Raw genomic sequence first — 25115 nt, forward strand, 5'->3', positions numbered from 1 at the left:
CCACGACCTCCCAAAGTGCTGGAATTACAGGCGTGAGCCACTGCGCCCAACCAAACTATTATTTTTTAAAACCTACGTTTGTGCTTTTCCTGTTTTGATTCCTCTGTATGTGTGTATTCTGTAGGACTTTCTTGGCTGCACATGTTTGGTTCTTCAATATCTTTTATCCATATTTGTTTCTCTTTTCTGACCATAGGATTTTCATTCATAGACTGACAGGTGTTATGTTGGTTGTTAATTTAAAAAGCAGATCAATGGAAATGCAGATTTTTTTTAAGGCAAATTTAAAAAAACCTGCTTAAAGTGACTTTTTATGTAGGTGACCCTCACATTTCTTTTGCTCACTTATTTGTGTGTGTGTGTGGGCCAGGGGCGCAATTTATTCAGCTGTCCTCAGGAGAAACTAATATTTCTATACTGATGTAAGCAATTTTGAAGGGTATCTATTAGGTTACTATGTTATAGGAACTAAAAATATTAATTTTCAATTTCTAACTGGATTTAGACAACTATTTTTCCTGTATCCAAAACATTTATTTCTGAACACTTAAAAAGTATTGGATCAGAAATGATTGGATCATTTTTACTTGACTGTAATAGGTCAGTGTTCTCATCTCCTTGTGGATTTTGAGAGAGATCATTTCCGTGTTAAATATAGTGAGTCATGAGGTCATAAACAGAGTCCTATATAATATGAGGTCTGGCAGTGGAGAGGACAGATGAGGCTGCAGGGCTTTGTGGACTGGTCCCACGTGTCACTGTGACTCCGTGGTTCCTTTTCCAGAGAACAAGATCCTTGGAACTCATCAGAACACAAAGGGTCGGATGTAGAAATAGATGGTGCTGTTCCAAGATTTTCTTGTAGAAATTCATAGTGGGCTTTCAAAAAACGGGCAGAATTTTCTCAAAGTTATTGACAAGCTACTTGTGAGGCTGAGGCAGGAGAATTGCCTTAATCTGGGAGACGGAGGTTGCAGTGAGTGGAGATCACGTCACTGCATTCCAGCCTGGGCGACAGAGTGAGACTCCATCTCAAAAAAAAAAAAAAAAAAAAAAAACATTAACAAGAAGTCTGGGTGATGATTTGAATAGTTTTAAAGATCATGCAGTAGACCGCGTTCAGACCATAAGTTTGTATTCCTTTCTGCTAGATTAGATGTGGGGAGCACTGTGGAATTCTGTGTCCGAAATACTTCCTAGTTTTGCTTTGATTCAATCTTCATCTTCTGTATTTGAAGTTTTGTCATGCAACCCAAATTAGTTAGCTAAAATAACCTTTGGTCAATTAAATTTCTCAATTAGGATATTTGAAAGCTAAAAGCTTAAATGAGCACTTCTTGGTGACTGGGTTCTAGTGTGTGTTATTAATAACAAATGAGAAGTAATACTTATTTAAGGTTTGGTATATATTAGGCGTTGTTCTATATTAACTCATCTTAGCCTCAGAACACTCTTGAGAGAGATACTATTATTTGCCCTCTTTTATAGATGAGGGCACTGGAACAGAGAGGTTAAGGGACTTACTGAAGGTCACACAGCTCTGTGATGACAAAACCAGGTTGCAAATCCAGTTTGGCTCCAGGTCTTATGGTGTTAGTGGCTATGCTAAGACTACCTTGTGTCCAGATTGTTAACATCTGGTGTTAAATATCAGGCTTCATTAAAAAAAAAAAAAAAAAGGAATTAACTTATTAGTGGTGCTGTCAGCCATTCATATACACGGCCATAAACCACTTAAATATTTTCCTAATGCTTAACGTTTCTGTGTGTCTCTTTTTATGATTTAAAGTAAGAGCAAGCAAACACCTTTAGTTTCTTGGTTAAGGTTAAATACTTTTTACGCATCTCCTATGTAAGTGTAAAATTTTTCTTGAGAATAAACTGAAAATTAATTTTTAAGTTGTTAGCTGTCTAAACGTGGAAGCGTGATTTAACCCAGTCTGAATGCACTAGGCTGAGTGTAGAGATGTAAATACATAAATAAGTAAACAGAAACAAGTAATCATTTATTATTCCAGCTGAGTATGTTAGAGCTGTTGATTTTGTTGTTTAATGTCCTGTTTTCTTTCTAAATGGACTGTTTTACATAATTTCTATCAGGATAAAGAAAAACCATGTTGGAGTTCAGTGGTTTTCACTTATTTTGAATAGCAGTTTTTGCTGTGCATGGCCTTTTGGAGTTGAAAGTAAATAATTGTATGCTTGTTGTTGAGCGTGGTGACACTGGAATGTCACAGCCACTGGGGGGGGAGGTGGCCCCGTCACACCGCAAGGGCAGTCTAGCGACCTTTCTCTTTGTGAACCGCCTCATTTCTCTTGTGACTGTGGGTGACAACCTCAAAAAGCCTCATCACCACTGGCTTTTTTCTCTGCTTCTCATTGAAAACTCTTGTTTCTGGAAATGAATGCTAATTAGCTTCAGGGCAGTCGAGGCATGCGTCATGCATTCCAGGCTTCCTGGCAGCTGTGATTTTGTTTTCCATTTAGCAAACGTATTAGAATCATTTTCAGGACGTTTCCATGAGGAATGACTTTCTTTTCTTTCTAATCCATGTTGTTTTTGTCTCAGAAATGTTTGCCTTTATAACAAAGCATGAGTGGAAAAATGTGAAACTATCAACTGTTTTTAAAAAAAACACACACAACTTTTTTTAGTTGCCTGCTCTTGACTTGGTGTGGAATGCCTTGAAAGTTTCGGGAGCCCGGCAGGTTTAATATTCCTGTGCAGTGCAGGATGCTGGCCAATCAGCTGATCTCAGGCTGCAGGGCAGAGACGCCTGCATCCCGGGGAGGCGTTTTGTGCTTTGTTTTCTTGCCAGTTTCAGCTCTCCCTTTCTGGAACTTTTGTTGTTTAGCCAGGTGAAATCAAAGCCTGAGTTCTGGTCCAGAGTTTAGCCTTTGACAGCTCCCCAGAGGGCACTGATGGGACGTGGGTGCAGCGCCAGGATCTCACCGGCACCGTCCTTGCTGCGTTGAGACGTGGCTGTAGATTTTCATGGGAAAAGCAGCATGGGACGTCCATCTGAGAGGATGCTCTCTTCGGAGCTGGGAGGCGTGTATTTTAAGAAACTTCTGTCTCCGTGCTGAACACGTCAGGTGGTAGAATTAATTACCATGAGAATACATTCCTGAGGATGTCTGCACTGTGGAAAATAAAGCGCAAGCCGAGGATCGAAAACAATGACAAGTCTGGTGACTCTATCTATCGAACGCTTCATCTGGTGAGCACCTTTGCTGTTTGAATCCTATCTTGCTAGGTTGGTTTATGGTATGACTTTCTAGCTCAGTTGTTTTTCAATCCAAATGACGGTGATTATACCGTTCCCATTTCCCCATATTCTATCCTTTTACCCTCTGGTTGATAAAAAGTGTTTGTGATGACTTTTGGTGGGGGAGGTGGGACGTCCGCACTTGGTATGGAGTTGAATTTGCCTAGAATCTTGACATTTTTCTACCCTTTGGTACTTAAATGGCTGAAGAACGTAATCTGCATTTTTTTCTTCAATTAATGGTCAGTTGCGTGTTTTGCCTTTGTTTGGGTAATTGAGAGTTTGATTGTGTTTTGTGTTAAGTGCATGGTGAGACTCCCCCATCCTCCCTCAGAACGGGCAGTCTGAGTGATTGGCAGGGAGGTCTGGGAATAGGATCTTCAGCTTGCTTCCTTGCATAAGGCTTGAAGTGTTTTTGACTTTATTTCTGCTTACTTGATTATTTCTGTTTACTTGAGAAGGAGATTCATATAGAAGTGTTGGCTCAGGGTACCTGTTAATGGCTTGACAGCAACTGACCTATTTGAACAGGTCTGTTCCTACAGTCAATGCCAACTCTCTGGTAAGGAGGGTAGTGGGGTCATGGCAAGAAATAATTTAAGAAAATCGGATTCAACCTTTTAATAGTTTATTATTAATAACAGAGTCTGTCAACTATCAGATATTGTGTCATTTAATCAAACTTGAACTTCTACAGCGCGTGCACCTGATTTGCTCAAATCAGCCTCTTCCTTCTTGGATATTTCTTCTTTGAAGTTTGTTCCAGAGGAAACTGAAAAGGTGATAGAGAACTGTAGGGATTACCATTGTACATAATGTTTCTGAAATTATGGAGTGCATTGTCCCCAAAAAAAGGCTTAAGTAAAGGCTATAAGATTTTAGGCCACTCTGGCCTCTTTTAAATCTGTGGGATGTGTTAAATCGGTCAGACTCAAAGAACAGTTTTAGAACTGTGAACTCATCTAGAGTTAGAAATTGCCTTTGGTGGTTGCATAACAGGAAGAGCTTAAACAGCTGGGTGGCTTGAGTTGATAGTGTGTACTTAAAAGTCTGCCCCTCTCTATTTGTACTTTCTTTTCATCTTCCACAGGAGGAAAGCGGCATGATAAACATTGAGCATCATGCTGGTCTCAGTCAAGTGGCCCATTTCCTCTTGCCATTGTCCTCTCCTTCTCTCTAGGTTGGTTGGATAATTCTTAGTCCTGACAGTGGAAAAGCTCTGCTACCCTTGAACAGTTTTAAACTCTCAAAATGCCTGTAGGTGCTTTTTGGTTTCCAGGGTGACTGATTACAGGCCTCAAGCAGGGGAGAAGTTTGTACTTTTCCCACTGGAGAAACCTGGTCTGTCTTCCCCTTGCTGGAGTCTGAGCTGCTCCTCCCGGATTCAGGATGCTTGGCTTTTGGGGGCAGGTTGAGAACCTCCCATTGAGGCGACCTTTCTGAGCACTTGTGGCTACAGCGCTTGATGTGGGAATGACCAGGATGCCATCTCTAACACTCAATGATGGAGCGTGGTGAAGCCCTGCCCCCGACTCCTCCTGCATTCTACATCATGGCTAAGCTGCATGGAGAAGGCCTGACGGATTTTGATGTAAAGAAGTTTGGCCACAGAAGAGAGGGAGGGGGATTTAAAAGCTGAGCCCCACAGTGTGGAAAAATCTCTAGCTTAGAAGTATTCCAAAGAAAACCTGCATTTCATAATTCCTTCCAAAAAACATTTCGTGGGGTTAATATTTTAATAAAACAGAATTCTCAAACTTGATGACATCCTTTTACATTAATTGTTTCCAAGCAAATTTTAAGAGCCTTGTGTATAACACCCCTTAACAACATTGATATCATTATAACTCGTAATTATGTATATGATATCTTTTCATTCTTTATTCAAATAACATGCAGTTGACAGTAAAGAGATTACATCCATTTGGACTCAGTTCCTTGTGCTGCACCTGAGAGTTGGTGCCTTGAATCATTGAATAGGGTTGCCAGTGGGGAAACCTTTCTGCCCTTTGCTCAACTTTGGAAACCACTCAGCTAAATCTGTGATAGGCTCAGGTTGTATCTGATAAAGAAGGGATACTTGGCCAGGCGCGGTGGCTCACACCTGCAATCCCAGGACTTTGGGAGACTGAGGTGGGCAGATCACATGGTCAGAAGTCCTGACCAACCTGACCAACATGGTGAAACCCCTTCCCTACTAAAAATACAAAAATTAGTTGGGTGTGGTGACATGTGCGTGTAATCCCAGCTACTCAGGAGGCTGAGGCAGGAGGATCGCTTGAACCTGGGAGGCAGAGGTTGCAGTGGGCCGAGACTGCACCATTGCATCCAGTCTGGCAACAGAACTAGACTCCATCTCAAAAAAAAAAAAAAACCAAGAACAAAAAAAGAAGGATACTTAAGGCAGTGAAATAACCAAAGAGGACCCAATGGAATTTTAGTTGTCTCCTGAGATGCTAAAGGTATTTCCTAATATAATCCAGAACTTAGCTCTGGCTGTTTGAGGGTGAGGTTGAGGTAGGATACAGCTGGATTTAGAGCACCAAAGCCCTAGCCTGCATCCTACTCACGTGAGCTCGCCCCACAGGCCTGCTTGAAACGAAGGATGCCAGCCCTCAGAGGGGGTAAACTTTACATAGACAAAGTCAGAAACCCCATTCACACTCTTAAAAATGGAATTCTCAAAGTATTTCTGGTAGAACAGATGGAATGGAAACCCAGAGGTAGTGAGGTGTGAATCAGAGGCACAAAGGAATGTGTGAGGTTCCTTTGTCTTTTGGAATTTCCTGCCTTTGATATGTGTCAGATCCCCATGTTTATAATGGTTTGCCTTTTGTGAATCACTGATTTCACACGGACAGTTTGCCTAAATCATAAAAGGTGTGCTGTGCCTCTGTGGCAGGTCCTCAGATAACGTTTTATTTAATGTCATTTCATCATAACGCTTATGTGAAAAAATTCTGGCTAGGACCACTGTCTATGTGGAATTTGTGTGTTCAATTCAGATCTTCATGGGTTTTCTCTGGATACTCAGGTTTGCTCTCACATCCCAAAAATGTGCGCGTGGGATGAATTGGTATGTCTCAGTGGTCCGTGTGTGTGTGTGTGTGTGTGTGTGTTTGCGTGCGTGTGCACGCATCCCATGATGGAATGGCATTCTATTCAGGGTTGATTCCTACCTTGCACCCTGAGCTGTCAAGATAGGCTCCAGTGACCCTGAGCTGGAATAAGTGGGTTGGAAAATGATGAATAAATGAATACAAATCATTATAAAATAAGAATTTGCATACAATCATACAAATGCATAGCAGTCAACTGGGCAGTACCAAAGTACTCAGAGATCCTGCCAAAGTTCTTCTTGCTAGTTTTGAACTGCATGGTGGAAGGAGGTGCTTCTTACAATTTTTGCTTTGCAAACATTTATTGCTTGACTTAACACACTACCACTATGACCACTGTCACTTACCAGTTCACCAAAAGTTGGGTAGTTCTTTTAACTTGTTTTTGTTTATCTTACTTAAACGTATATCTAGCTTACATTTATTTCAGTGTTTAATATTAGAAGTGTTTTGGTCTTTTTTTAGAAGTGTGGTGATGCTTTTTGTGACCTGAAGTGTGCTGTAGGAACTTAATTGTATCATAGCCTACAGTAAAAATGGTTTCTTCTGTCAATTTCCAAGAATCTATAAACCATGTTAAGCCAAGACTCACTGTAATAGACTGCAGTGAAGGATCTATTTGCCATGAGTGGTAGCTTTTCTGTTAATTCTGTGAAGAACAGGCAGCTGTGGTTACAACTGGAACATTTAGAAAAGCATAGTGTAAACAGAGGTGCCAATTATACATTTGTTGTGTTGGGTGCCTTTGCCAGGTGCCAAATCAAACCAACCAAGGAGAGTTTGGGGTAAGATAAGGGCAGGGCACAGTTAGTTGTCAGCTGTTACCACGGTCTGTCCATGGATTTTCATTCTGGCAAGGGTTTTCTTTCCTTCTCATTATAAGTATGTTATAATGAGTTTTCTATTATGGTTATCACTGGATCATCTAAAAGACACATGAAGATTTTTGCTAAAATGGATGTATTTGTTCCTTTGTAATTTTTAAGACAAAGCCCTAATTGACTGTATATTTAATGATGATTTTGGGTTAGTGAAGTTCTTTTTTTTCTTTATTTTTTGAGATATAGTCTCACCGTGTCTTCCGGGCTGGAGTGCAGTGGTGTGATCTCCGCTCACTGCAAACTCCGTCTCCTGGGTTCAAGCGTTTCTCCTACCTCAGCCTGCCGAGTAGCTCGGATTACAGGCATCTGCCACCACACCCAGCTAATTTTTGCATTTTTAGTAGAGAGGGAGGTTTCACCATGTTGCCCAGGCTGGCCTTGAACTCCTGACCTCCAGTGTGTCGCCCGCCTTGGCCTCCCAAAGTGCTGGGAATACAGGTATGAGCCACTTCCCCAGGCCGAGTTAGTGAAATTCTAGCATAACTACATAAAGTAGTTGAGTTTATTTCTACTGAGGTGAACTTTGATCAAAAACATATCATTTTTCTTTTTTAACAGCCTTGTTCTGATGTAATTCACATACCATACAGGTCAGCCCATTTTGATGAATTTTTACAGTCACCTAGGGGAAAATTGTTTGTGGGGTGATTCCATGTCAGAAACATGCATTTCCACAGAAAACATTGAATAGTTCCAAATAGCGCCACTGACGTGTGACTGACGCCTTCAACACATAAGATCAGCGTTAGTGCTAGCAGCAAATAAGCCGTGGTGATTGTAAGATAATTAGAGTAATAATTATGTGGATGTGGGTGCTGGCTCTCCTCTGTCCTGTCATGCCACTACAGCTAATGTCTTTGTTAGGTTCTGATTTTCCCTGTGTTTGCTCCATCTTTATTCCAGACTTCCTTCCCTTTTGGATATGCTAATGATGGAAAGGCTTTTCAATGTTAGCTGCCTTACTCTGTGTTTAAAATTGCTCCATGGCATACCCTTGATGTTAGCTTTTCTGCCCCGCACAAAACACCCGCTTGACTTTTCGCCCTGTGTACCCACTCTTGTTTTTGGGGAGGATATTCTCCTGTTCTTGCCAGGTAGGTGGGTGATAGAAGTTATTGTTTATTTGCACCGGTATTTACTGGAAATACCTGGTGCCTAGAGTTGAATAAGACAAGAGAAGCAGAGAGAGAAGTGTGAGAAAGGCAGCCACTACCTTCAAGAAAATTTCCACCCAACATTGAGTGGTGCATTGGAACAAGTATTAGTGAATTAGATTTTGTGCTATAAAATCGCCTCTGGAGCAATTACGTGGAGAGCTTTAAAAAATACTGATATCAACCAGGTGCCGTGGCTCACGCCTATAATCCCAGCACTTTGGGAGGCCGAGGCGGGTAGATCACGAGGTCAGGAGTTGAAGACCAGCCTGGCCAAGACGGTGAAACCCTGTCTCTACTAAAAATACAAAATTTAGCCAGGCGTGGTGGCGTGTGCCTGTCATCTCAGCTACTCAGGAGACCGAGGCAGGGAACTGCTTGAACCTGGGAGGTAGAGGTTGCAGTGAGCTGAGATCATGCCACTGCATTCCAGCCTGGGCAACAGAGCAAGACACTGTCTCAAAAAAAAAAAATAAAATAAATACTGATATCTGCTTATCCCACCCCAAAGATTCTGATTAAATTGATCTCTGGTGTGCATGGGCACTGGGATGTTTAAAGGCTCTTCAGGTGATTCTTATAAGCAGCCATGGTGGAGAACTACTGGTCCCGTGAGTTTTTACAGAAGCCCATGCTTTGCAGAACTGTTTGCATAACTGAAAGAGTTGGAATTTTAGAATCCTGGAATTCTAAATTTCAAATGGATAACAAAATATGTGCAACCTTTATGGTCTGCACCTGATTGATCCCTGGTAGCTATGGAGACTGGGATCTCCCATTGAGGACTGTTTTAGGGCTAATCATCTTATTTTTAAAGGGAAGTGGTCTTTTTTTGCCTTTGAAGAAGCTGGAGAGGAAGAAACTTTTTTTTAAGTACGGGTATCTTTCTTAATCTAGAAAGTTGACTCAGAGTCCATTTTTAACAGGAAGAACCCTCCTTGTAAAATCATCTTTGCAACATTGCAAAGTAGATCGTGTACTGAACTGGGAGTCCAATAATTAATTAGGCTCATGCCTTGGGTGAAATGCAGCTAACTTCTGTCTGTCTCCTGATTTATCAACTTCTTGGGGAGTGGTAGAGCCACAGGCTTTGGAACTAGATTGCCTGGTTCAAATCCCAGCTCTGCCACTTACATACTGCGTCATCTTGGATGAGTTACTTAACCCGTCTGGGCCTCCGTTGTCCTTACCGTGTGGGAAGATGAAATGCGTCAGACCGGTGCTAGGCGCGTGGGAATCGATCAGTGTATGTTAGCAATTGTTATCATGGTTGTTTTGAGCATTCGGGAAGCTCTCCTATATGTGGAGCAGTTTGTGGGAACATTCATATATGACAGTTAATTAACCAGGAAGAACACTGCAAAGCGGTCTAGGTGTCAGGTGAGTCTAATGAGGGATAATGACCTCTTCCCTTTCCCCTGTGCTCCGAAGAGTACAGAACAGGTGGCCGCATTTTGCCGCAGTTTGCATGAGATGAACCCCTCTGACCAGAGCCCATCTCCTCAGGACTCCACGGGGCCTCAGCTGGCAACCATGAGACAACTCTCCGACGCGGATAAGCTGCGCAAGGTGATCTGCGAGCTCCTGGAGACTGAGCGCACCTATGTGAAGGTGTGTTTCTCCCCCTGCCCTCCCTCTGCCTCGGAAAGGAGTGAAGTTGGCGTGTCTGTGCCGGTTTTCACTAACAGCACAGTCGGACCGTGGTCATGAAGAGTGTCTTGGTTTCTCCTGGAATTTTGCCTTTACTCTGAATATTAAAAGCTTGTTTTGAGGGAGTTTTTTTGTTTGTTTTAAGATAGTCTCGATCTGTTGGTCAGGCTGGGGTGCAGTGGTGTGTTCATAGCTCACTGCAGCCTTGACCTCCTGGGCTCACGTGATCCTCCATCCTCAGCCTCCTGAGTAGCTGGAACCACAGGTGCACACCACCATGCCCAGCTAAGTTTTCTATTTTTTATAGAGAGGAGTTTTTACCATTTTGCCTAAGCTGGTCTCAAACTCATGGGCTTAAGCCATCCTCCCACTTTGGCCTCCCAAAATGCTGGGATTATAGGGGTGAGAGCTACCACGCCCAGCCTCCTTGTGATTTTTAAGGAAGCCTAGCAATTTTACAGCAATTCATTTATATACATACAAATATATGTGGTGTTGACCTAGTAAGAAAGCTAAATTTAATTTTTAGAAAAGTTGAGAGTATGATCTTCACAGTCTTAATTAGATCAGGTCTGTTGTCTTTGTGCGGTCACTGCTTCTGACACCTGGCCACATTCCCCATGCAAAAGCAGTGTGATCTCTTTAAGTATGTATATTTTGGTCTTTAAATCAGGGGTTAGCAAATGACAGCCCTTAGGTCAAATCCAGCCTGCTGCCTGTTTTTGCAAATAAAGTTTTATTTATTTATTTTTTGCAAATAAAGTTTTATTAGAACACAGCCACACTCATTCCTTGATGTATTGTCTATGCCTGCTTTGGTGCTACAGTTGAAGAAGTGGCAACAGAGACGGTATTTTAGGCCTTGAAGCCTAAAATATTGAGAGAAAAGGTTGGCTTACTCCTGCTTGAAATGGACCTTCATGACCTAACGCCTCTCATGTTAGCCTTTGGGACATGATCTGTGTGTTCTCTTCTAGATCCTTTTATTGACTTTAAAATAGCTAATGAGGTGTGTTTTCAATTCTTAGGACTTAAACTGTCTCATGGAGAGATACCTGAAGCCTCTTCAAAAAGAAACTTTTCTCACCCAAGATGAGGTATGGTGGAAATGGTTTCAACTTTGTGAGCGTCATACTGTGGTTTGACTTGTTGGTAAAAAGGAAGAAATGGGAGGACACGTGTAACATTGAAAACATTTTAAATGAATTTAATTGTAGTAACTAGGTGAGATCATTGCCTGCTAAGCTCTGGTCTCTCATGGAGAGTAACGACCTGCTCTACTCTCTGGTAGTGGGATTATTACCGTAATTGATAAGAATTGATAGAAAAACCCTGTGATCAGATATAAATAAAGTTTAGCAAGACTAATGAGATATGAGGTGGATTAAATTCTGTTTCATTTCTAGCTTGACGTGCTTTTTGGAAATTTAACGGAAATGGTAGAGTTTCAAGTAGAATTCCTTAAAACTCTAGAAGATGGCGTGAGACTGGTACCTGATTTGGAGAAGCTTGAGAAGGTCGACCAGTTTAAGGTAACTGGTGCAAAGCTGCCTCTGGCATCAGACAAGGGCTATACGTGGGTCACGTTGAATCCCCTGGTCATATTGACCTCTTCATTGGAGGGCCACATTGGGGTCGGTTCCTTAAGGGTGTCTGAGAGGGGAACTGGGTGTGTCTTGCTGGTCTGGTTAGGGGAAGACCAGTGCCATCGATTTGCAGCTGCTGGCTTTTACTCGAAAAGATGTACCAACCTTGACCTTTTGCTTGGCTTATGTGGGGACCTTTAATACTTTAGCTATTAGTGAATTAGAATCGACACTTCTGGTCACCCAGTAAACAAATTAATTTATCCTGTTCTGGGAAGCTTTGCTTAATGGAAATGCTTATCATTATCCAGGAGGAAGACAATCTTCCAGCACACACTGTCCTTGTAGCCTAATGAGGATTTATGACTAGTGCCTTAGCAAGCCTGCTTATTTCCTCTCCCCTGCTTGGCTTTCTTTTATTGCAGATTTCCTGTGTTGCATCTCCAGTTAACAAAGCACATCGCTTCATGTGTTGCCTTACATATCACCCTCATGTACTTTAACAAAGCAGCTGAGGTATAACTGTGCAGTAGAATATCCTGCATATATTGTGTGGAATTTGATGAATTCACACATACACCCCTATGAAACCATCTCCACAATCAGGACAGGGCACATAATCGTTACCCCTAAAAGTCTTTTCCTGCCCTTCTGTGATTTTCCCTCCTGCCTCTTACTGCCCTCCCACTCTCCCCCTGTTCCGTGCTCTGCTCATAGATAAATTTGCATTCTGGAATTTTATGTTGGTGGAATCCCACACCAAATACCTGTTTTTCTGGGCTACTTCCACTCAGCGTAGTTGTACTGAGATCCATCCATATTGCTGTGTGTATCAAGAGCTCATCCCTTTTCATGGCTGCGTAGTCTTCCATTGGATGGATAGACTGCACTTGGTTATCCATTCACCTTTGTTGGGCATTTGGGTTGTTTCCGGTTTTTGGCCATTACAAATAAAGCTGCTGTGAACACTTGTGTCCAAGTTTTCGCATGGATATATGCTCTCATTTCTCTTAAGTACCCAGGAAGGGAATGGTTGCGTCATATGGTAAGGGTGTGTTTAACTTTTTAAAAAACGGCTAAACTGTTTTCCAAACTGGTTTTACCACTGTAGCTCCCTCCAGTGGTGCTTCCTCATTGTTCTGATGAGGTCACGGTCACTTTTTTTTTTTTAACCATTCTAACAGGTGTGTAGTAGCACCTCATTCTGTTTCTAATTTTCATTTCCCTAATGACTTACAAGGATGAGCATCTTTTTTTATGTGCTTGTTTGCCCTGAGTATACCCACCTTGGTGAGGCGTTTGTTCAAATAATTTGCTCATTTATTTTACTGGTTTACTTATACTGAGTTTTGAGAGTTCTTTTTGTGTTCTGATTTAAGTCCTTTATCAGATCTAGGATTTGTAAAAATTTTTTTCTGTATTTGAGGCCTGTCTTTTCATTCTCTTGACAATGCCCTTCACAGAGCAGAAGCTTTTAATTTTGTTGAAGTACAGTTTTTCACATTTTCCCTTTTTGAATCATACTTTTGGTGTCATATCTATGAAATCTTTGCCTAAACCAGGATCATAAAGACTTTTTCCTGTGTTTTCTCTTAAAAGTTTTGTAGTTTGGGGATTTACATTGTCTTCTAATCTATTTGAACTTAAATTTGTTATTGTTTGATGTAGGAATCAAAGTTAATTTGTGTGCCTGAATATCCAGTTTTTCTAATCCTGTTTGTGGCAATGACTATCCTTTGATCCTTTTTCTGCTCAACTTCTTTTGCATTTAAGAATCAGTTGTTCATATATGTACAGGCCCCCATACGTTTTGCCTGACTTCCAACACTTGCAGGATCTAGCTGTAGAATGTTAGGGTACGAGTTTAGGAGCTGAGGATAAAAACTGTCTCAACTCGGTCTATATATTTGTGTGTGTGTTATCTCTTTACATTGCCTCTCTGCAACAGGAGCTACTAAGAATCACATACAAACACACATAAGTATGTGAATATATATGTATATTTCTTGGTGTTCATTTTTGTTTGGATGTAATTTGAGACTTACAGAGAAGTTACAAGAATAGTGCAAAGAATTCCTGAATTCCCTTCATCTAGATTCCCCAGATGTTAACATTGGGCTACAATTGCTTTATTCTTTCCCTTTCTGTCTCCTGTGTGTATATGTATGTGTGTGTGCATGTGTGTACATTATGCATGTATGATGCGTCTGTGTACATATAAAATATTTTCTTCCCAAACCATTTAAGAGAAAGTTGTAAGCATAATATATTTTTCACCCTAAATACTCCATGTAGTTCATTTTTATGTTCAAAAGTTGCTTCTTGGTGGTTATGCTTTTCATTTGAAATACAGTTAGGTCCAATTGTCTCTGTTTGTAATGATACCTGTTTTCTAAATTAGTAAATTAATAATTTGCACTGTAGAACACATGATGTGGCCTGGCAGTTTGTCAGACAAACAAAAAAGCTGCTTAATAAAAATGGATGCATTCTGTAGGCCAGGGTTGGTTAAAAAATAGATATAGACATACTTTAAAATACTATGTTTTAACTTGAAGTCGCTAACGTTCATTCTATCCGTTTACAAGTCTTTTGCTGTGGGGCTAGTTCTTTGAGTTTGGGTCCAGTTAATCACTAAAAGGATACACAAGAAGGAGACTTTGGGTAACAGAACTTTGATATGAACTTGAGTGTACTGAGCAGTGTTTCTCTGGGGAGGGACTGGTACGTTGATTCTTTTAGCTCCAGGTGGAGCATCTCAAATCTGAAAATCTGAGGTCAGAACTGCTCTGAAATCTGAAACTTTTTGAGGGCCAACCTGTTGCTCAAAGGAAATGGCTATTGGAGCATTCTAGATTTTCAATTTTTGATGCTCAACCAGTAAATATAATGCACATATTCCCAAATCTGAAGAAATACAAAATCTGAAATCCTTCTGATCCCAAGCATTTTGGATCAAGGATAGCAAACCTGTACTTCATACTCAGCGGTCACTCTTCCAAATTCCATGTAAGCAGGACCCTCTTTATAGACCTTCACTTTGCTGCATATGGCAGTCTGATCGTCTCCATTCCAGCTGTAAGGTGAGATGCCTGATGAACACTGAACATGCCTTCCTGCAGGCTTCTCTCCAGGTTCTCTGAGTTGGTTTCTGGAGAGTCGCTATTTGGTTCCAAACCCGTTGCTGTTGATTTCCACAATTGCTGCTCTTTTTAAAATCCTCATTGTATATTTGATGGAAAAAAAGAAAAGCTTGTTAAAATCTTCAAACCGTGTTGCACAGAGCACTAGTCTCAAGGCAGTATCAGAAATAGTTAGTTCTGAGATCAAATAAGTTTTGATAAAATTTTCATATGGAAATTTGCAATGTACATCAGCCTATGAGAAGCATTCTCAGGCCCTACAGAACAGAAACGTTGGGGAAATGCAATCTTTGTGTGTAAACCCGTCATATTTGTGTTCACTGTGTTCCCTGAGAATCAATTTTTAAGGCAGGAAGAATAAATGAATACCTTAATGTTTCATCTGTGGTTACCGTAGGGTGAACACTTAGTAAATATTAAGTTAAATGAATGGCTTTAGGATGACTAAAGGGGGGAGTTACATTTAGCACATTTTTTTCCACAGCTTTTTTTGCTTAATTCTTGTGTATGGTCTGTATTGGTCCATTTTCACATTGCTATGAAGAAATGCCTGAGACTGGGTAATTTATAAAGAAAAAGAGGTTTAATGGACTCACAGCTCCACATGACTGGGGAGGCCTCACATCATGGTAGAAGGCAAAGGAGGAGCAAAGGCACAAACAAGAGAGCATGTGCAGGGAAACTGCCCTTTATAAAATCATCAGATCTCATGAGGCTTACTCACTATCATGAGAACAGCACAGGAAAAACCTGCCTCCATTCTTCAATTACCTCCCACTGGCTTCCTCCCACAACACATGGGGAGTATGGGAGCTACAATTCAAGGTGAAATTTGGGTGAGGACACAGCCAAACCACATCAGGCTCCAAAGATAACTGTCCCCCCGGTCTGATGGCAGTGCCCAGGCTACTCCTGCTGACACCTTCCAAGCCAGAGTGGAGACTTGGGGAGGACTTGGAAAGTAAAGGAGGAAAAGGAGAACACGTAGGAAGAGAAGTGAGGCCTCTAATACCAATTATGTATGGTTTTAAATAAACCTTTTTTTTGGTCATGGACAGACTATCAGAAGCCTTCACTATTCATTACATAAATTGCACTTTGAGGAACCTAGTTGTTACTCAGATTTTAAAAAACCTTACTTCTTTGCTTGAAACCTACTTTTTAAATCTGAGCCTCAATAATAAGGCCTCTTTCTGAACAAGACTCTTTCAGTGTGAAACTTACAGAAGAGAAGATGTTTTTCTGAGGCCATATATATATATATATATATATATATATATATATATATATATATAAACTAGGCGGGATGCAAAGTATCCTCTCAGGCATATGAAAGTCTTAATGAGAAGGACTTTACCCACATGTGATCCTACTGGGACAGAACACAAAGGCCGGGCAGATGATATCTGATTTCCATAGTTGAGCATGTTTCTTTCTTTAATATTGCTTATGTTATTATCTGCTAGAGGAGAGGGTGGTTTTGGAAGGTGTGACGATAGTGATCAGAGAAACATGTTGTCTACTTCAGGGGGGAGTATGAGCATTTCCTGCCTTTATCTAGTTTGCTGATAGGAGCTAATGAGAGGATTGAGATTTCTGACTTTTCAAAAATATATACTTATCAACATTCAAACAGCTCACATAGGTTATTAAAAGACACCTACAAAACCAGAAACATCTCCCCTGTAAATACGGAGAAGGCAAAAAGTCCAGCACCTTTTACACCAACTTGTACACACACATACTTTGCAGTGGGCAGTTTTAGGACATTTGATAGCAAAGAAAGGCTCCGACAGGCACGGAAGATGTTGATTTGTGGGGTGGGCCAGGCAGAAGTGAGCTGCCTGCCATAACCTGCTGCTGCTTCCAGTGGAGGAAGGAAATAAACCAACTGTGCCTTTTCTCATTAAATCCAGAAAGTGCTGTTCTCTCTGGGGGGATCGTTCCTGTATTATGCTGACCGCTTCAAGCTCTACAGTGCCTTCTGCGCCAGCCACACAAAAGTTCCCAAGGTCCTGGTGAAAGGTAAGGCCTCTGAGGATATAGAGGCGGTGGGTGGGAGCTGTCGCTTGTCAGTTGTATGGCTGACGGTGCTTGGGGGCTTTTGGACAGAAATCTTTAAGAGTCATTGGTTGCCAGATAGATGTTCCAGCAAGCCACTGATATGGATATGGGTGCTGAGCAATGCAATACATTGTTTTTTTTTTTTTTTTTTTTTTTTTTTGAGGCAGAGCCTTACTCTGTTGCCCAGGCTGGAGTGTAGTGGCATGATCTTGGCTCACTGCAACCTTCACCTCCCAGGTCCAAGTGATTCTCCTGCCTCAGCCTCCTGAGTAGCTGGGATTACAGAGGTGCACCACCACTCCAAGCTAATTTTTGTAGCTTTAGCAGAGACAAGGTTTTGCCATGTTGGCCCACGCTGGTCTTGAACTCCTGACCGGAGGTGATCAACCCACCTTAGCCTCCCAAAATGCTAGAATTACAGGTGTGAGCCATTGCCTGGCCTTTTTTTTTTTTTTTTTTTTTTTGGAGAAAGAGTCATGCTCTATCACCTAGGCTGGAGTGCAGTGGCGCAATCTCGGTTCACTGCAACCTCCACCTCCTGAGTTCAAGCAATTCTCCTGCCTCAGCCTCCTGAGTGGCTGGGACTGCAGGCGCCTGCCACCACACCTGGCTAATTTTTGTATTTTTTAGTAGAGATGGGGTTTCACCATGTTGGCCAGGCCGGTCTTGAATTCCTGACCTCAAGTAATCCGACCGCGTCGGCCTCCCATCGTGCTGGGATTACAGGTGTGAGCCTCTGTGCCTGGCCAGGATCTTGAATTAATGGTTTTGTCAATTTTCTTGCAATGAAAGTTTTACCTTGTTATTTTGGGCTATAGAATTGATGGGTCGTTTTGCAGTTATGTAAAAACGTAGGTGGTTTAGAAATTCCCTGCTTTATTTCTGTTTTTCATTAATTTCAGTTATAACCTACCACACTTCATACCTAAGTCCTCACTTCACATTGTTGATAGGTTCTTGGAAACTGTGACATGATGTACAGCAGGTCCCCAACTAATGTCATTTTGTTCAACTTCATTATAATGATGAGGAAAAAAATTGGTTTCATTATATGTCATTTTGCTTAAAGTCGCAGCACGTACTGACTACATTAAGTGAAGACTTACTGTATACCTTTTTGTGGACTTTCATCTTTCCTTCACCTATTTTTGTTCTGTTATCACACAGAACAAAACAGTTCCCAAAAGCACTTCTAAAGTTGTCTCAGCCTCGAAAATTGCTGCATTTGTAGTTATTTTTGTGCAGGACAAAGTAGAGTTTTTATATTGGCAAGCTGCTTTTTCTTAAGCGTTCTGAGAAGGCGGTGGAACATTCTGAGAGTCTCCAGAAGGAGGTTATGTCTCCATAGTTCAGCATATGGCGGGTTTTGATGGTAAAAGTATTAAGGAAACATTTTCTTGGCAAACAGTAGCACCAACAGAAAGTTTGATTTCAAAGAATCTCTGGAAATCAGCCTGCAATTCCTTAACACTTCGCTGTAGCTGTGAAGTAAACAGCTGGTGATCAGGTTCCTGGATATGTAAATAATGTTCTGGTGTTGTGATTTATGTTTACTGCCAGAGAGAACTAGCTTGACTTAATCTAAAACCTGTTATGGGAAATATTAGCACAGTGCAGATCTCTGGGTAACAAAGAGCTGCCCCAGATAAAAACAGTCTCATTGGCAGTGGTGGTCTATGCAACAGAGTCCTGGTGGAGCCTCAGATGAAAGGGGGACCTGGGATTCTCCTTGTCATGCTGCCTGACCTTTCCCGTGTCCTGTGTTGGTCATATGGTTCTGCATGTGCAGTGTGTTTCTTTTAAAACCTTTATTGAATGCTAATTGTTATGACATTGTTAAATAATTTTAGAGTGCTTTGATCTACAGTGAAATTATATACCCATCATGGCCCTGGACCAATTTATTATTTTTAATCACTCAATTAGATTAAATTCTGCCCTCATGGATTTTTCTTAATTGAAGAAGAAAAATATTATAGTATCTTTTAAAACTATCCCTTAAAACAGTAGGTATGACCCATATTTTTCTTTATTTTTTCTGAGATAGAGCCTCACTCTGTCACCTAGGCTGGAGTGCAGTAGTATAATCTCGGCTCACTGCAACCTCCACCTCCCAGGTTCAAGGGATTCTCCTGCCTCAGCCTCCCAAGTATCTGGGACTACAGGTGGAGTGCCGTGTCTAATTTCCAGTAGGGAAAAGATGTCCAGATCAATATTTAGGTGCCGAATGTGAAGAATGTGCTTTTTCCAATGTTGATTATGTTAATTTACTGGTTTATCATAAATGCATCTGAGGAATAGCCAAATTGAGAGGTGATTGGGTGCAGTATGGGGGAGGGGCACATGGAGTTTCTGTGCCCACGCTGGCCGTGCCACCCTCTCAGCAGCCCCAGGTCCTCACCAGCCCAGAAGCGACGTGTGTCCACCGTTAGTTGCTTGGATACACTGTCCCTTCCTCTTCCCCTATGTTGCCCTCCCACACATTGCTTTGCACGTGGAAGGCATTAGCCACGGCTTTCTATCAGCCACTGCTGGTACCTGTGTTTGGGGTCCCACAACTCCCCAGGGCTGCTTCCCAAACCAGTTGGGACACAGGAAGGCAAGGCTGGTGAGGAAATGCTGCCTGAGCTGCGACAGGTCGGAACCCACAGATGCAAACAGCTGGTGCCACTTTGAGCAGATTTGAGTTAACTTTGAGCAGATCGCTGTGGGAGACCCTACCTTGCTCTGCTCTACCAGCATTCTGAGTGCTGCTTCTGCTGACCTTTTCTTTTTTTCTTTTTTTTGAGTTGGTGTCTCCCTCTGTTGCACAGGTTGGAGTGCAGTGGCATGATCTTGGCTCACTGCAACCTTTGCCTCCCAGATTCAAGTGATTCTCCTGCCTCAGCCTCCAGAGTAGCAGGGATTACAGGCGCGTGCCACCATGCCCAGCTATTTTTTGTATTCTTAAGTAGATACGGGTTTCGCCATGTTGACCGGGATGGTCTTGATTTCTTGACCTTGTGATCTGCCTGCCCCGGCCTCCCAAAGTGCTGGGATTACAGGCATGAGCCACTGTGCCTGGCCTTTTTTTGTTGTTTGTTTTTGAGATAGAGTCTCTGTCTGTCACCCACGCTGGAGTGCAGTGGCATGATCTCAACTCACTGCAACCTCCGCCTTCCGGGTTCAAGTGATTCTCCTGCCTCAGCCTCCTGAGATGGGATTACAGGCACCTCCCACCACGCCTGGCTAATTTTTTTTGTATTTTTAGTAGAGATGGGGGTCTCACCATGTTGGCCAGGCTGGTTTCGAACTCCTGACCTCAGGTGATCCACCCGCCTCAGCCTCCCAAAGTGCTGGGATGACAGGCGTGAGCCACTGCACCCGGCCTGCTTGCCTTTTTCAAAAGAGGTTTTTCCAGCAGTGAAATGCTTGGAAAACCAGGGTAAGGAGTGTTCAGAATGTAGGTGTATCATTATTTTGGAATGACAAGAACAACAGCTCAGGGGATGGAAGATTCCACAGTTTGTCACTCACAGTTCCCAAGAGGCACAGGCACTCCCTGCCATGCGGGCCAGATGAGGACATGCAGGTTCGGTCAGGAGGCAGAGGGAGTAAGGGGAAAACACGGCCAAGAGCCTCTCTTGGGATTTCTGAGGGAAGGAACTGGGGAGGCCAGGCTCTGGGGTGCACTCAAAACCGAGATGTCTGCTCCCCACCCTGAGGTGACCAGGGCAGGGGAATGGTGGCCTAGGGCGTAAGAGCCTCCGAGAGGAGGTGGCAGTGTGTGGGGACTCTATAAAAGGCACATTTCCTGGCAAATCTTTGACTACCTCCAGGAACTGGCCAGTGTGGGCGGGGCAGTCTCCCCAGGGACACTAAGGCCTCAGGTGTTAAAACATCAGGATAAAAAAACATACTTAATGGAGGAGGATCAACAGCAGCCCCTGGAAATCCGGGTGTCTACACGCCGTCATCCTGTAACTCATCAGGCTTCTCCCCACCCCCATGACACACAAATACGTAGATCCGATGGACAGGTCCTTCCGTGGTCTCCCTGACCGCCCCCTTCCCTACCTTTCCCTCTTCCTGCCACCCACTCTCTGCTCAGTGCTGCAAAAAGGCACCTTGGAGCCTCAGTGAGGAAGGGAGGGAAATTGTGGGAAGGGAGTCACGAGGATGTTCCACCCTGATGACCTGTATTTAAACCCTGCCAGCCAAGACAGACACGGCTTTCAAGGCGTTCTTGGATGCCCAGAACCCAAAGCAGCAGCACTCGTCCACGCTCGAGTCGTACCTCATCAAGCCCATCCAGAGGATCCTCAAGTACCCACTTCTGCTCAAGGAGCTGTTCGCCCTGACCGACGCCGAGAGCGAGGAGCACTACCACCTGGACGGTAGGCCTCAGCCCAGGACCTCCCCACAGGCCTGCGTCCACAAGGGTCTCTAAGTAGCCTCTCATTTCACCACCTGTTTTCTTCCAGTGGCCATCAAGACCATGAACAAGGTGGCCAGTCACATCAATGAGATGCAGAAAATCCACGAAGAGTTTGGGGCTGTGTTTGACCAGCTGATCGCTGAACAGACTGGTGAGAAAAAAGAGGTGAGAGTCCCCATCTTCTCAGGACACCTGTCAGGAAAGCCGAGTTTGCATTTGCTCTTTTTTTTTTTTTTTTTAAAGTTGTTATTTGTAAGTAAAATAGGATGCAATTGTTTTTCTTAGGGGCACATCTGTGCTTTGTCCAAGGCTGCAATGTGACTTTTCTTGCTCAGCTGGGCTATTTTCCTGTAGGAAATGTTTTCCTGATTCTCAGTTCCTCACCCTGGGGATCTCTGGCTTTATGCTGTGTTAAGTGTGAAAGTGAACTTCCATTACCACAATCTGGCTGTTTCTAGAAGCATTATTAACAGGCCAGGGCTCTACCTCCAGAGATAGAAAGACATCAGGCACATAGTGGGTATATAGTTGGTATTTAATACAGGTATATAATAAATAGCTGTCAAATGAATGAAAATTTCAGATGACTCTGAATCATTTAAATCTACCCAAAAACCTACTTGGAAGAGCAGTGGCAGGAGCAGATAGACCTGAGAAAGACTTAAGGCAAAGCTAAAAGGTGTGCCTGAGTCATTAAGAAGCACTCACCTGAATGAAAGTATGTTGCCAACGCAGAGATGTGGTAGACATTTGAAATCATGGATAAGTTAATTGCTCTGATCTGATGGTTAATACAGTACTTGTATCAAAGCATCATATGTACCCCTGAATACATACAATTATTAATTTTCAATTTAAAAATCCCAGTAATACTTAGAGGAATCATAGTCAAATGATATATAGTAACATTCATCAATGCCCCTGTACACTCAGATTCAACTAGAATATTAGACTAGTTTTTCTTTCCACCTTAAAAAAGAGAAAATGTGGGAAGGAACTTAGAAGAAAAACACTCTTGCCGTGACTAGCAGCAGGGTTAAAAAAGTGGGTAGGACAAGTTTGGTTTTAGTGTAGACTAGAGAAAGCACCTTATCTCCGGAGATACTAAGGCCATTATCCAGGTTCATGTTTGTGTCCTGAGTGAAACGAAACAAGTTTTCCTGCTGTTAATGGATAATTTTCAGAAACAGGTAAAATTATGACATCTTATCATTTATTTTACTCATAAGATGTGGGGGACCCAGGCAGGTGTTTTAAGGGTTCACTGGAAAAGTCACAATCACACAGAATTATATATGGAGTGAAGAAGTGACTAGATGAATTGTGAATGAGACAAACTGGCTTTTCCACAGCTGGAGGAAATCAACCAGGCCAGTATCAGACTGGGTAGAATTTACACTCGTCTCTGTTACCTACACCTTACAAAGTGTTGCGGAGGCGCTCAGAGATACTGTACAGTCAGAACCTGATAGCCCAGGAAGGTCTGCTGTAGAGGATATGTAGTTTTCAACTGAAACACATTTTTTTTTTAAACATATAACATGAGAAGCAGAGCATGAGAATGTTTCGAGACTGCTTGGCAGATAATTTAATCTATCAGAGTGTAGGAAAAAATGAAGGTTGGCACCCTGGACTTGGTTCTCACTTTCTTATAAAACATTATAAGAGGGCTGGGCGTGGTGGCTCACACCTGTAATCCCAGCACTTTCGGAGGCTGAGGCAGGTGGATCATGAGGCCAAGAGATAGAGACCATCCTTACCATGATGAAACCCCGTCTCTACTAAAAATACAAAAATTAGCCGGGTGTGGTGGCACGCGCCTGTAGTCCCAGCTACTCGGGAGGCTAAGGCCAAAGAATCGCTTGAACCCAGGAGGCGGAGGTTGCAGTGAGCCGAGATTGCACCACTGCACTCCAGCCTGGTGACAGAGCAAGACTCCATTTCAAAAAAAAAAAAAAAATTATAAGAAGAAAAAAATTATGCTTATTAAAGCAGAGGGCAAAATATAGAAAAAGGCAAGAAAAAAGCTCTTCCGTGGTTTCAAGACATACAACTTACCATATTTTGGTGTTGATTTTGATTTTTTAAAAATTAATATCTATGTATATGTTTAAATAGTTGTATCTTGAAGGTAATTTTATACCTTGATTTTGTGTCGATCACAGAATTTTAATGCTGTTTTTTAATTGACTAATATGAATAATACTATAAACATTTTTAAAATTATAAGACAGCCTCTCCTCCTTTGGTTTATTTCATTCTGACAGAAGAGCATTTTACTGGCCCATGGAAGTGAACATTTTCATTACATTCTCTTTTATTTTATTTTCTTTCTTTTTTTTGAGACGGAGTTTCGCTCGTTACCCAGGCTGGAGTGCAATGGCGCGATCTCGGCTCACCGCAGCCTCCGCCTCCTGGGTTCAGGCAATTCTCCTGCCTCAGCCTCCTGAGTAGCTGGGACTACAGGCACGCGCCACCATGCCCAGCTGATTTTTTGTAGTTTTAGTAGAGACGGGGTTTCATTGTGTTGACCAGGATGGTCTCGATCTCTTGACCTCGCGATCCACCCGCCTCAGCCTCCCAAAGTGCTGGGATTACAGGCGTGAGCCACCGCGCCCGGCCTCTCTTTTATTTTCTTTATATGCCAAATTAATTACTGGATTTTAATGACCTTAGGAGCAAATGACCATGCTGCTAAAGATTAGAAAGCGAAATGGATAGTGGATGGCAAAGAATTTAGGAAAAAAAGATGAATATGATCAAAAGTCAGAGACTGTAGAAAGGAACATGGCTTCAGTGAAACTGGAAGTCCTTTAAAATGAGATTCTGACACGTAAGACATCTTTCCAGTGAGGAACAAAGTGATATAGTGCTATACAAAGTCTTTTTCGTGGGCTAAGATTGTAAAAATGAATGTGCAAAAGATGGAAAGAGGGACACTGGCTGAGTCCCAGGACTGAAGAGGAGGAAAATCCTACTTTTACCAGGAGGTGCAAAGCCCAGAAAATTTCTAGCTTGGAAAAGAGGCCAAAGAGAGCAAGAGAAGAGAGTGTTTTGGCAGGACAAGACAAGTAAGCAGGAAACAGACCCCCAGCGGGAATCAGTTACTCAAAGGCAGTTGATTACTCAAGGAGAACCTCTCAAGCCCCATTTCGTCTCTTTTCCTTCCACTGAGGAGAATGGCCTTTAAACTGGAAAGGATACAGTAGCCTCAATGCCATAAGAACAAAACCCTAGGGAAAATGAGTCCTGGGAAATAGGATGGTCTGTGCCAAGGTCAATGACAATTCTGTTCCACTGCTCTCAGCAGCATATTGGAAGCATTATGGAGACTCAGGCAGGTGATTGTGGAGGTACCCAAATTATATTCAGATTTTCACAAAGATAATTCCTGAATTCCTGATCTTTGTGGTTACCTCTTAGTGGCAGTAGGAAGTAACAGCCTAGAATGGATTTATGAAGTTTTCTAAACAGGAATAGGAACATCTATCAGTATTTGCTGGTAACAGCAGGTTTATAGTGAAATGGTAACATTCTAGGAACACAGGGTACCTGAATCCCATCTTCAGCCAACTTGCCTTACGACATCTCTGAAGGCAGATTTGTTCACAGAGAACAACGCTGGCAAAGAAACAACTTTTGATGAAAACTGGGCCTTCAACCTCCTACCCCTATGTTAAACTTTGGGTTGTTGGGCTAAGGAATCTCTTTTGCTTAATGAGTAGAAAGAAGAATCCCAGAGGGTGTTTGCCCGTAAAAGAAGTCCTTAAAAGCCCTGGGTCAGTAGGGCATCCCAGTCCTTAGTAAGGTAAAGGCCTCCCAGTAGAACTCT

General features: G+C 42.4%; 1 protein-coding gene across 4 annotated transcripts in view; it reads left to right on the top strand.

Moving 5' to 3' along the window:
• Positions 1-25115, top strand: part of TIAM1 (TIAM Rac1 associated GEF 1) — a 448677-nt gene that overhangs the window by 403129 nt on the left and 20433 nt on the right. For 3 of the 4 annotated variants that reach the window (XM_032277050.1, XM_032277051.1, XM_032277049.1), the window contains 6 exons: positions 9855-10034; positions 11102-11170; positions 11480-11605; positions 16719-16827; positions 21063-21242; positions 21330-21448. In XM_032277050.1, coding sequence (XP_032132941.1) covers positions 9855-10034; positions 11102-11170; positions 11480-11605; positions 16719-16827; positions 21063-21242; positions 21330-21448 — 783 coding nt within the window. Of the gene's footprint in view, positions 1-1130; positions 3222-9854; positions 10035-11101; positions 11171-11479; positions 11606-16718; positions 16828-21062; positions 21243-21329; positions 21449-25115 lie in introns of those variants that run through there. The other variant, XM_032277052.1, reaches the window with a different exon arrangement.

This window comes from Sapajus apella, unplaced genomic scaffold, assembly GCF_009761245.1.
Source record: "Sapajus apella isolate SASKATOON/1434 unplaced genomic scaffold, GSC_monkey_1.0 scaffold8, whole genome shotgun sequence".
NCBI lineage: Eukaryota > Metazoa > Chordata > Mammalia > Primates > Cebidae > Sapajus > Sapajus apella.